The sequence below is a fragment of the Balearica regulorum genome, chromosome 3 (genome assembly GCF_011004875.1).
Source record: "Balearica regulorum gibbericeps isolate bBalReg1 chromosome 3, bBalReg1.pri, whole genome shotgun sequence".
In the NCBI taxonomy this organism is placed as follows: Eukaryota; Metazoa; Chordata; class Aves; order Gruiformes; family Gruidae; genus Balearica; species Balearica regulorum.
In genome coordinates this window covers 58,559,558-58,572,221 of record NC_046186.1, presented here as the reverse complement: position 1 = coordinate 58,572,221, position 12,664 = coordinate 58,559,558, and the positions used below count along the sequence as shown (strand labels likewise).

Below are 12,664 nucleotides of genomic sequence, written 5' to 3'. Positions count from 1 at the left end.
CCAAATATGCAGGCTCACACTGATTTCTAGCCTAATTTAATTTACTGCAATTTCTGTAGTTTATGTTGTGCTAAACCTTCTTTAGAAGTGCCTACCCTCTCGTGCATTTAGAGAGAGCAGTTGTTTCTCCTCCCAGTTCTCATTATGCTAAAAGAAACAGTTCTGCATCTGTGCAACAGCACTTTTCTCCTTGCAGTCCTTCTTAGTTCCTGCCGTTTTTCTTAAAACTCTGGTGCCCAAGATTCCAAATAAACTCTTCCCACATACAGTGGCCTCATTGCTCTCCTCTCTTTACCACATCCTCAAATATCATTGTTAGCCTCTTGCATCAGCTGTCATCACTAACCCAGATTTGCTGTCTCCTGCTAACATTCCAACGGTCAGGTGGGCTTCTACTTGAAAAATGAAAATCATCACGTGAAAAATCAGCAAATAACTTCTTGCTTTCCTTTCGGCATAAAGATTCTCCTAAATCAGATACAGAAGCTGCTGGGTAAGCTAGTATCAGAAGACTTACCTTCTAGTGCTAGTCCATTAGTGAGGCAAGGAGAGGGGACCCTCTGCTTATCTTATCCCCTTCCCCCCAAACAAACATCTCAATGCTTCTCACCAAGAAACATGCTTCTAGTTTGTGAAAGCTGTAGTTATAGCCCATTCAGAGCACATGCTAGAATTGTGGATTACATATAATAAAAAAAGAGTCCATATTTGCTGTAAAAAATGGCTTAAAATTAGTATGGGTCAAAAATCTAAGCAGTACACCTACAGAAACATAAAAAGTCAATTAGAGTGTAAAAGAATATATTGGAATAGTAATAGTTTGGTTGCCTTCTTCAAAAGGAGTTTGTTGGGTGGGTTTTTTCGTACTTGTACCAATTGACTGTATGACCAAGCTCAAAAAGTACCTTCTCCAGCAGTTTCTTAAGCCAAGATTTCAAGAGTATGCATACCAGTTCTTCATGACACTGGTATACCTTGTTCTGTTGTTCATTTTTAAATAATATGACATTTAATGACAGCCTTCAGAAATTTTGTCTTTGGAAAAAAAAAAACAAACCCCAAACCAACAGACAAAAACCCCACCACCACCACAAGAAAAAAACACCCAACAACCAAACCCACACAAAACCTCAAAAATCCTTCCATCATTTTGAGCTCTGCATCTTCTCACTTGTTATTCAAACAGGTGAATAGCAACAAGAAACTTCCTTTGAGAGCTCTTTGGTGCAGGAAAAATTTCTCTCAAGAAAATAATGATCATGCTTGGCTGCAAACTAAAACTGTTGAAACAAGCAATATCAAAAAAGAGGTATCCCATTTGCAATACTGTTCACATGAAAAACTTCATTTATAAAACTACCTTAGGAATAATCTGTTTTACGTTATAAAACACTTGGAGCTGCTTTAAAATTCAAGCTTGTTGAAAGTTTCTTATAGGCATAGGCAGCAGAGACAGGACTGGTGGGTACCAGCCCTAGCCGGACCAAGAACCTCAGTGCTGTGAGTGACTCAGAGAAATGGTCTGGACCGGGCCACCATGCCTGTCCTAGAGCTGTGGGTGCAGGCACACCTTCGAGTGCTGGACAAGCCATGACTTCCGTCTGGATTGTGAAAGAGGAAATGATGCAGCAACAGGACCAAACTGCAGGTTTGATTTCATCAAGCTCCAATGAAAACCTCCATGTGCAGTCACCGTGGACACATTCTTTCCCCTTCCCTCGTGCTGCCTTTTCAATCATTTTGTTCTGACAGGCTGTCACAGCTGCCAAAATAAATGGACCTGCTTAGCCATGGACACTTTATTTGGTACCATGTTGTGGTGGAATAAACATGTGCACACTGTGCGTGAGACAATTAAGAACTGGATAAGACCAAAAAAAAAAGTAAGAATGGTTGTAAAAAGGTTAATTTTAACCCAGATCAGTTTTTCTGCGGGTGGGTCAGATGATGCAGAAACAGTAAAGACAAAGTTGAAGGAAGGGTGAGCAGCGCTGCTAGCTAAAATGACTGTAAACCTTCAGCTCTAGATAAGACGTCTGCTCTTCTTGATATAGAAAGAAAAAGAATGATACCTAGAACTTATTTTAGATCCTTAATTTAGTGGCAGTGGTGGCAATCGTTGTCTAGCTATGTCTCCACCTGCATTCGCTTAGGTAATGTCCTCATGAAGCATTACACTCTGGCATACTTCGGGCAGGACTTGCTGAGTTACCCTCACAAAAAGAACAGCAAAACAAGCCTTCACACGAAATGCCTACTGAGGCAAAAGCACTCAGTAATGTCCATCAGCAGTAGTCACAGCTCACTACAAAGAAGGTTTAAATCTTAGAGACTGGGAAGCTGCCAGTAATTTAAAATGAAGTTACAACTCTAGATAATGCCTTTAAAGAATGGGCATCTTCAGAAGTTTGAAAACTGCTCAAGTGTTACTGAGAAATACAAAAGAAGCAAGTCTGAATCTACTTTCCACTACACAAATGGGTGAAAATTTCTAAGGTAGCTTGATTTCCACTGTCCATATGTAAGGAAAATGGAGACCATAGATATGTCCATACTTTGAGATACTCAGATTTTAATAATGTATTTCACTTCAGCCTTGAGGTTCAGACAGCCATGTACATACATCAATACCGGTAAGTCTCTAACAGCAACAACATTTAGACAGAACTCCAGTTTCATAACTGATTTTCTAGCCTTACTCTAAGTAGGATTAGTTTACCTCAATAAAATATGCTACCGTCACCACAATTCTCGCTGGGGTCCCAATATCTGCATTTTTTTCAGTTGGTATGCAACACTTGGCATCTAAGTGCTATACGGGGCATGTTTGGTCTTTTGTCCATTTCAAAAAACTTTGAAGATGCACATTCTTTCCCCTTTTTAAGCTGCATGCTAATACCATAAAGTTAACTAAGCAGAGTTTCCAAGCTACTGCACAACTGAGCTGCACATGCACTTGAAAAAGCACTGAGCCGTTTACACACTTGCTTCCATAAGGCCTCTAAGGGACTACTTCTAAGCAGACAAATTATACCTGGCACTGCACAGGTGCACTGGAATGGAAGAGCACAAGGTGTCCTCTCCCCAAAGTGCACTCACACAGCAAGCAACATCAAACCAGCCCAAAGTGCTAAGAAGCCCTCCTCCACCATTTCTTTGCCCCCATACAGCAGTGATAGTACTGACAATAGTGATGTACTACTTTTTGCCTCTTCAGGAAAGCAGCACTTCTCACAGCACCTCTGTAGTCATGGCACTGATGGCACACTGCGCCTACCTACTCCACCCCTCTCTACTGCCTATAGGGTATAGAAGTCTTCCAGCCATCCAATAAAGCACTAACCCATTATTTCATTATTTTCCTGGAAGTCCTGTACTAAAGTTACATACTTTAAATTGTATTTAAAATTGGGGGGGGGGGGGGGGGGGGGGGCAAGGAGGAGGCATTGTTTGTTTTTTGAGGTTAGATTTATTCCTTGCCCTCCTCCATTCAATAGGAAACCAGAGAACAAGCCTTTCACTTTCTCACCATCACTTACCAGGATAACCGGCCACTATCCAGCTGCAGATTTAAACAAAGGCCAAAGATCCACCTTATATATGGAGGCCACCAGTCTTCACAATTCCTTTTTGTTTTATGAAAGCTTATCCTGAACAAGCCCACCTTCTGGGGCAAACCAGTTCTTACAACATCACCAAGCCCTTCCCATCCTGGCAATCTTCTTCTCGCTCTTCTTCCTTCCTCCTATTGTGTGAGCAACCCCACAGAGCCACATCACAGCTGAAACAGTTAGGATAGGACTTCCCTTTCCTACAAGCTAAAGGGACAGAGTCCTTCAGATCCCTATCCTACACCCCTGAGCTGATACACCACCACTCGTAGGAGATCATGGAGCCAAACCAATTAAACTAGAGGTACCTTGCCTTTGCTGCCATTTGTATCGTGTCAGTCATAGAAAACAACATACAATGGCATCAGCATTGACTAGACTTGAGAAAGTTAAACTTTGCCCCTTATATTTTCCACTACAATATCCAATATAGTCTGTACTGTTCTTAAAAACACCACTGGGGAAAGGAAACTGTGGAAGGATAAAGATACTTTTATTATTTCAATGTGATATTCTTTATAAGAGAGACATTTGCCATCTTATAACTGCCCTACACAGTCTACTAGCAAGCTTGTAAGGAAAAGGAAGTGGGATAGCTTTAGAAATTTATCTTTTCATGAAATTGTAATCTAGGAAGTGCACAGCCTTTCTCACAATTAAGTAAATAAACAGGAGCAACCATACATCCCAATAAGTTTGTCAATGAAAATATACACTGATCTTAAATTGAAGCAATGAGGTAGCTACTAAGGTAAATGTGGACTCTAAGCTATTTCAGTTCCAAAACTGGCTTAAACTACCATTAAGCATCTGACCTTCTGCACTGAAATCTGTAAACTTTTCTTCTCTAGGAGTAAAGTCTTGAATTCATTTTTATCCTATTTTTTTCCTATTTCACTTACATTAAGCAACTGCTCTCACAAGACTTATTTACCTATACAATAAATGTATATGTGTCATAGCAGAAAAACATACATTTAAGAACTGGCTATTCAACAGGAATGCTGTAATATGGACTTACATCCTGGCCATGTAACATACCTGCTTGCCTCGAGCCTGGCTAGTTTAGACAGCAGGAAGCAAGATATATGTACAAAAGGAAGAGAGGAATGAAGGGCCAAGAGGCCCCAGAGCAGTTGGAAGAACAGTTGTTCTGGGTGGAGGAACGGGGCAGAGGTGAGCTGAAGGCCTTTCCAACCCCCATTTAACTCCTTAATTTCTCTTTGTTTGGGCAATTAAAACCCAACAGTTCAGTTTTCAACTAAATTCATTTTAAAATCCTGGATCGAGTCCATACCTGTGCCTGGTAGCTCCTGGGAATAGCTGGTGGGAGCAGTGGGAGGGAAGGCACCCAGCAGATGATCTCCTTACGGCTCAGCCTGTCTGTGGTCCCCAATACCAACACCACCAACAGACCAGCGAGGTGCAGCACACTGGCTATGGGAGGCAGCCGACAAGCAGGGCTTCTGCTTCACAAAAATTCTGCATTTTCAAAGTTATATTTCAACCCAACCTAAACCAAAACCACTTCTCCATCTCCCACTGCAATTTCACATTCATAGGAAGTTTTTACCCTTCAAAATCAACTTTACTACCAGCACAAACAAATTCATGGCACCACTGTAGGACTCACCGTTTGCCCTCACCCCTTCCTACCAACATCAACAATTTCATGACATCATTTACCCTCACCCCAAGAATTCAGGCTTTCCCCCATTAGCAAAACCCTCCCTGCAACTGTTTAAAGGTGACACCATCTTTTCTATTCCCAACATCTCTGACCCTACAGGTCAATGTTTTTTAATGGAAGTCTTCTTAGCTGTAAGAAGAACAGCCACTCTTCTTCCCCTTACCTCCATAACAGCATGGCTAAGAAACGATGGCCACATATTCCAGCCCTACATCAGGCAAAGACTTATCCAAACAAGAAAAAATCATAGCTATCCACGTAGAGTAAGCTTGCAGCTACTTCTACACAGGGAACAAACATACCACACAGTGGTGGTATGCTGACAGAGTATCTAGGCCTACACACACTAGGACAACTAGGCAGTACTGTAATTCAAGAACATTGCTCAAAAGTAGTTTTCTTTAAAAAAGAACTTAAAAATATTTCCAGCAATGCTTGATTTTGGAAAACTTTGTTCCAAACTTAAGTTTTGGCCCAAAGACCAATTCAAGAGGGACTGAAAGCCAGCTATATGCCTAGTCAAATTTAAAGACTAATGTTTACAACCTTAAAGGTACTTGGGTGTCATCCTGAACTGCGACAGTAACCCTCAGGCAGCTGGCGATGGAGCAGCATTTCGACACCAGCACTGCATACAACATGTCAGGAGAACACAAGCTGTTTGCTGAAAATGATGGTGAAGAAGTTTAGGTGCTCCTGCAGCTTACAGGCTGCTCACAGCTGATGGACCAGGACTACCTGCCACCACCGCCTCCTATTCAGGAACATAGCCACCTTACAGTGGTTGAAGTGGCTGGTTTGGTTTAGAAGGCCTGTAATCTAGCAGATAATATATTGTCTTCCTCTCCCGCACCTCTCTTCCTCCTTTGGAAACTTCTGTGTTCTTGCAATGTCAGCTGGAGGGTGGTCGCTCACCCTGCCATCAACTCCTGTTAGCCAGTCTGCAGCCCTCCTACCAACTTACTAGCTAGCGTTAGAGCACATTTTTTGATTAACAACCCTTGCAAACACAGAGCTTCTCCCCCACTGAATGACAGCGGCTCTTCTGAGCTCTGGTTTGACTCAGGGCACAAGCAGCTCATTAACCATCAGATGATTCAGCATTTGGTGCCTACATTTCTGCTGGCTGGTTTTCATCCACAACCAGACTACAGCTTTGAAGGTGTATCATTTACATGATACAATCAGACACCTGAAGAAGCACACAGGTGTTAAGTCCCTCCAGCTCCAAGCTGGTACTAGTTTTAGGCAATACAGCCTGGTCCTAAATTCTCCTCTTCAATATGTGGCTTTATAAACACATCCCCCACAAAAATCCTGACTGTAGCAGCCTGCTGCTTTTTTCACCAGGTCTTTCAGAAAGAGATCATGCATAGAAAAGAAAGGGATCGAAAACAAGCTCTCAGGTCATGGAGAGAGGAAGATTGGTAACAGGTCCTGGGCAGAGGGAAGACAATCCCCACAACTCATGCTCAGGATTTTAGTCCCACCAAAACTATCCATGCACAAAACACTGTTGATTGCAGCCCCTCCCTAACCCCTACAATCCCTTCTGATTTACTCACAGCCACTAATCTCATTAGAGTTCCTATAATTAAAGCACCATAATATCTGATCAAGAATATAGTATGCTGTTTAAATTAACGCACCCAAAGTCCTTTAATATAAGAATGACTGCTCCAAGAGAATTACAAGATTTAGAAAATAAAGCATCACTAATGAGCAAGAGATCAAAACTGGATTATCAAGTTTATAATTTGCATGGAGAAAAAGCAAGTGGTCAAATCACCAGGGCTTCTATAAAACTTTTACAGCCACTCTTCAGGAAAAGTGAAACAAATATATAGCTTCAAATATTTATTAGAGAACATATTGTACCTTATACATGTTAGGAAACAGCAAACGTTGGTCTAGTCAATACTTGCTAAAAAGTGAGGAGATTGTTGTCTGAGTAGCACTTGTCAGGTTTACAGATTAGGGAGATGAAAAACCACATACAAACCTTAGCCTCTTCACCAGTCTGGGAAAATATAAAAACCTAATTAAACTTTAGGTCTTCTCCCTCTCTTCTGAGGTCAAAATTCTTCCCATACCTAGTTGTTTATTTTTAAAGAAAATTTCCTAACAAACCCCACCCCCACCCACCCACCCCGACACACAAATGGACAAAAAGCAAAACCAGGCGCAAATACTCCCTCTGACTCAGACGTACAAGCAGCCAGGAGAGGTTAGGAAGTGAATCACTCATTTAGCAAAACTGCGCGTGCACACAGCTTCTGGAATAACCCGGGTTTGGTGCCATGTTAATGGAGAGGAAGATGAGAAGTGAAGGAGATGTGAATGCAGTATTACACCGTGAGATCGAGTGCCTCGGTTCTCCCCCCCCCACACCTTCCCAGTTTGTACGCCGGATGCATGAGTGTAGGAGGCCACAGCTCCCAGACGAAGGGGAAACGATTCTTCCACCTCTCTGACCCCAACCTCTCTCAGCACATACCTGAGAGTCCATGGCCTCCATGAGCACCACAGTCCTGGAAAAGCACTAACATTTAAAACATTCATACTCCTCAGCCTTATCCATTTTATGTTCACGATTAAGCGTAACAACAAAGAACAGCTTTGGGCTGCATCAATTCCTGGAGACGGAGCTCACTGGGACCTGACCCATGCTCTGTGGGACCCACGCCAGCTCCTGAGGTGCACAAACCACAACCTCCTTCATGCTAACCCATCGCCCATACCTACCCCTCCTTCAATTTCTCTGAGGCCAACAGAATAAAGTCATAGAAATGTTTCTGTGAATGGTAGATAAACTGGTTGTAGTCAGATCCTGGAAAGCCCTGAGGGATTTGCGAGTATTAGGCCAGGAGAAAGAATAGCTAAATTGAAGCAGAGGTAAAGTTATGCAATTTACCAAAAGTCAGGCTCCAGATCAGCCTGGGTGCTCCACGCTTGCCTGCTAAGCTTCTGCACCAGCCATTAAATCTTTGAAAGGGATTATGCAGCAAGGTGCCGGTGATAAGAGAGACTGGATTTGACCTCTAAGGACCTTCCAATGTGACATTCCTAAATCAACTACCCTCATTTTCCAGCATGCCAGTAACACTACAAGTAAACTCTGCAGTTGGAGTATTTTCATCTGGATAATCTTTTCAACAATGCCTAAAACTTCAGTTGATTTTCTAATCTATAAAGGGCTCAAAGGCAGAAGTTTTGATGCTGTTATATGTTTGCACAGAAGAGGATAGAGTGCATTAACAGGGTTTTTACTTTACTACTCCATTAAGAATCATTTCAGAAATCACAATGAAACCATCATCAAGAATCCGGCTTTCTTCAGTGGGAAGACACACGCGGACATTAAAAGCAACGTGAACTATTTTAAGCATTATACTTCTGCCAACATACTGCACATTTTCAGCATGAAAGACCACTCCTCTAGAGACTTAGAGTCAGCCAGTGTCCTCTCAAACAAAGAGCACAGATTGCTACTTCTCTGACAAGGAAACCAGATCTCAACAATGCATGTTCCTCCTTGGGGTTTTGGGTTTCAGTTGTTTCGTTTGCTTTCAATTTCAGGTACATTCCTAAATCAAGGTGACTGTATCCAAACTGAAAATCTGTTAAAATTTTCAAACAGAAACAGCTTTTCAACATTTACTCCTTTTGAACATTTGGTAATTTATTTATTTTTTCATTGCTACACGAAGTGCTAAGTCTCAAAGATGAAAGGCAACTTTATTTCTATCCTACACTGCCTTTCCACTCATCCTTCCCAGAAACTCCTCTAATATAACTGACACGGAGAAGCCTTTTCTTTCTCCTCAGGATGAGTCACAGGGTCCTTCCACAGCACAAAGGAAAGATATATCACTTCTTGTCTTCTCAAAGAAATATCACTTTCTTGTTCTTTTCAAAAAAAGAAGACGGGGAAGAACACACTGGACTGTTATTTGAGGGTATTTTGTTTCATTTTTCCCTGAACAAATTTATCAAGCAACTAAAATTCTGCCTGGTCATAAGAGCATCTGTAACAACATGCCCACAGAAGTGCTCTGTGAATCTCTCTCCTCAAGATCAGTATCCCTGCTGCAGACATCCCCTCCTCTGCATCTGTATCCCTGCCCCATCTTTTATGTACAGGAGTAAGTACCCATATGGCTACCTGCCAAGTAGACCTTCTAATAGCTGCTGGGATAAGCTTTGCTGAGTGCCCAGCAATAGTAGCAGCTTCCTTGAAGAGGGCATCCCTGCATATGCATCCAACAGCTGGCCAATGCTAAACCCACTTCATGGGGCCTATACCTGGTTCCCAGGCCAGCCAGTGGTTTCAGCTACCAAGCCACTGGATCATCCTCCAAGAGTCCAGCCTAAACCAGGCAGAAGAGCTCTTTCATGTGGCTTTAGCTACCAGATCACATGACTTCCATTAGGTCACTGTAAGCTGCAGGTACCTGCAGAAGCTAGAGAAGACCACCCTAACATCACACCACTTTGCAATTTCCACCTTAAAAGCAAGACAATATTCAGACACATGACCTCAGTGGCCTATACAAAGGTGGCACAAACGTGCACTGGCAATATACTTTAAAAATGTACTGAGAGTTTCCAGTCCACCACTTAACTACAACCCAAACCATTCTGGGCTCTGTGCACAAAGTCTCGAGAAGGTTTATTAAATGTTCCTGAGTTTCAGTGTTACAGGAGACGTACAAAACACAACTCTTCTTCTCCCATCCATCAGTTCCCACGTTAAGCCCTTCCCTGGTATCTAAACATAACAAAGATGATCCATAAAAATGCTGGTGAGTTTACTAGTGGCCAGAACAAACACTACCAGCACTAGCAAATGCTACGTAGGCTACCAATGCCTAGAGAAGAGCACGTGCTTCACTTCAGCCAGCACATGCAATTTCCAAGCAGTGAAATGTTCCCCGGTCAGAACAGCCCGACAACTATTTATAGTGCGTGGGGGTATCTGCAGCCGTCCATCCCATCCCTATGCACGCAGCCCAGCAGGAGCACACATTGCCCGAGCGCGGCTCCCAGCCTCAACAGGTGTAAAAATTCATTCTACCACCAAACCAGCACATCTCCACTGAGCACGTCCCAAAAGTTTCTGTTGAATAAAAACATAAAGGTGGTAAGCAAAGGGTTTATTTGATTTTGTTTTTCCCACATACCCATACTTCTCCCATGCTCTTTGGGTTTAGGGCATGCCTACACTAGGGGCAGGAACAATGCACAAGTGTTTTGTGATGCTAAACCAGCTACTAAAAACACCAGTGAAGACAGAGCTTTGCTTTCAAGCTGCTGATTTCAGTTTGAAACAGCAGTTCTGACAAAACTGTGATGAAGATATAAGCAGCCTATATGTGAGTAGCTATCCGCCCAGGATGGAAAAGTTGCTGTGTTTTGGTTTTCCCCCGTTCAAAGAAGCTCTTGTTTACTGTTGTAGCTGTGATTCTTCACGAACAGTCACTGACACCTCCTCCCCCCATTTTAATCTTACATAATACGAGACGCGATGTATTCCGAGAGGAACAGGCCGAGCGGCCGCACCAAGGGCGCGACGAACCCCCGCCGAAGGAGGCAGCGGCGACGGCACAGGCGCCCAGAGGTGCGGGGGGCTGCGGGACGGCGGCCAAAATCCCCAGCCCCCAACTCCAGGAGTCACATCACAGGCAGCAGCTAACGCTCCCAAACGCTGTTCCTTATCATTCTTTACTCTCCTCTTTAAAGGAAGCTGGTGCCGGCCACGTAACAGTAGGAGTTTGAGAATTCAAAGAGAAAATCCTTTAAAAGATGGGAAGAGCCTGAAAAGGTAAAAGTGACCAACCCGACAGGCTGCATAACAACGCGCAAACACCTCGGGTACAAATGGCACTTAAATTAGCAGCTCACACGCAGGCGGCTGCCAGACGTGTTCCGTACGGGACACGTACGGAAATGTCCCTACGCCAGCCCACCCCGCCCGCCCCAGGCCCCCTCGCCAGGTGCGCAACCCGCGGAGTCGGACCCGGAGCGATGCTCAAGCCCGCGACCCGCGCTGCCGGCGCCTCACGCCCAACGGGCAGCGGCAGCACGGCGGGCCGGGGCGGCGACTGCATCGTTTAACAGTTCCTCCCCCCCCCGCCGCGCAGCGCCGGCCGGGCCGTACCTGGGAGCTGAGGTACCGCTTGAGGCACTCCTCGCACACCGCCTTCTTGCAGCAGGACAGGGGCTTGATGGGCTTCTCCTCCAGGCACACGCGGCAGCTCAGCACCAACAGCGGCCCGAACTCCCCCGCGATCAGCCCGGAGAAGGGCTCGGGCAGCAGGTACAAGTCCACCACCTCGATGCTGCCGCCCGCCGACAGCGGGTCGCCGCCCGCCTCCACCCCGCGCCGCGTCGGGGGCTGCCCCACGCCCGGGCCGCCGCGGGGGGAGGCGGGGGCCGCCGCCGGCCGGTCGTTCTCCACGCAGTAGACGGTGCAGTACACGTGCCGCCGGGGGGGCCGGCGGCGGCCGCTGCCCCCCTCCAACTCCGGCCCCTCCTCCGCCAGGGCCGCCGACTCCCCCGCGGCCGGCGGCTGCTCCGGCCCGGCTGCCGCCTCCGCCTCCTCTTCGGTCCCTCGCCGCTCAGGGCTGGCGGCGGGCGGCGGCGGCTCCCCGCTTCTCCCCGGCCCGGCCGCCCCGCCGCCAGGAGCCGGCTCTCGCGGCGGAGGCGGCTCGTCCGGGCCGGACTCCCGCGGCTCCCCGGCCGGGCTCGACGGCGCGGCGTCCGCCCGCGGGGCGCTCAGCGAGCTCTGCTGCTCCCCCATCGCCGCCCGCCGCTCCTTCCCATCCAGCCGCCTCCCGGCCCCGCTTCTGCTTCCGGGTCCCGAGCCCCGCGCGCCACGGCCCGCCGCGCCGAGCCCCGCGCCGCCCGCCCGCGGGCGCCGGCCGCCGCCGCCCGGCCTCCTCCCTGCGGGGCTGCGGGCGCGGGGGGAGGGAGCGGCGGCAGCGGCGGGTGCCGCTCACCTCAGCGCCGCCCGCGGGCTCTCGGCCGGAGCCCGACCCCCATGCCGGGCAGGACGCGGGCAGCCGCCCCTGGTACCGCGGGGCAGCGCGCCCGGCCGCGCCTCGCAGCCGCCCCGGCCCGCCCCGCCCCGCGCGTCACCGCCCCCTGCCTACGGCGGCCGCCCCGCCGGGCGCGCCCGCCTCCCCCCGTCCCTGCCCGCCCTCCGCCTGCCTCCACCCCGCTCTGACGCAGCGCTCCTTGGCCTCGCCCCTCATTCAACCGTAAACACCGCGTGCCTGCCCGCACGCCGCGGCCCGCCCGTGGCCCCGCGCGTCTCCCCGCGTCTCCCCGCGCCCCGGGTCGTCCCCTCCGCCGTGTGCCG

General features: G+C 47.3%; 1 protein-coding gene across 3 annotated transcripts in view; it reads right to left on the bottom strand.

The window, feature by feature from the left end:
• The window catches only part of RNF217 (ring finger protein 217), a 60,350-nt gene extending 47,927 nt beyond the window's left edge, over window positions 1–12,423 (bottom strand). For all 3 annotated transcript variants that reach the window (XM_075748018.1, XM_075748019.1, XM_075748020.1), the window contains exon 1: window positions 11,462–12,423. In XM_075748018.1, coding sequence (XP_075604133.1) covers window positions 11,462–12,103 — 642 coding nt within the window. In that variant the 5' untranslated portion in view covers window positions 12,104–12,423. The remainder of the gene's footprint in view (window positions 1–11,461) is intronic.
• Between the last annotated feature and the right edge of the window lie 241 nt (window positions 12,424–12,664).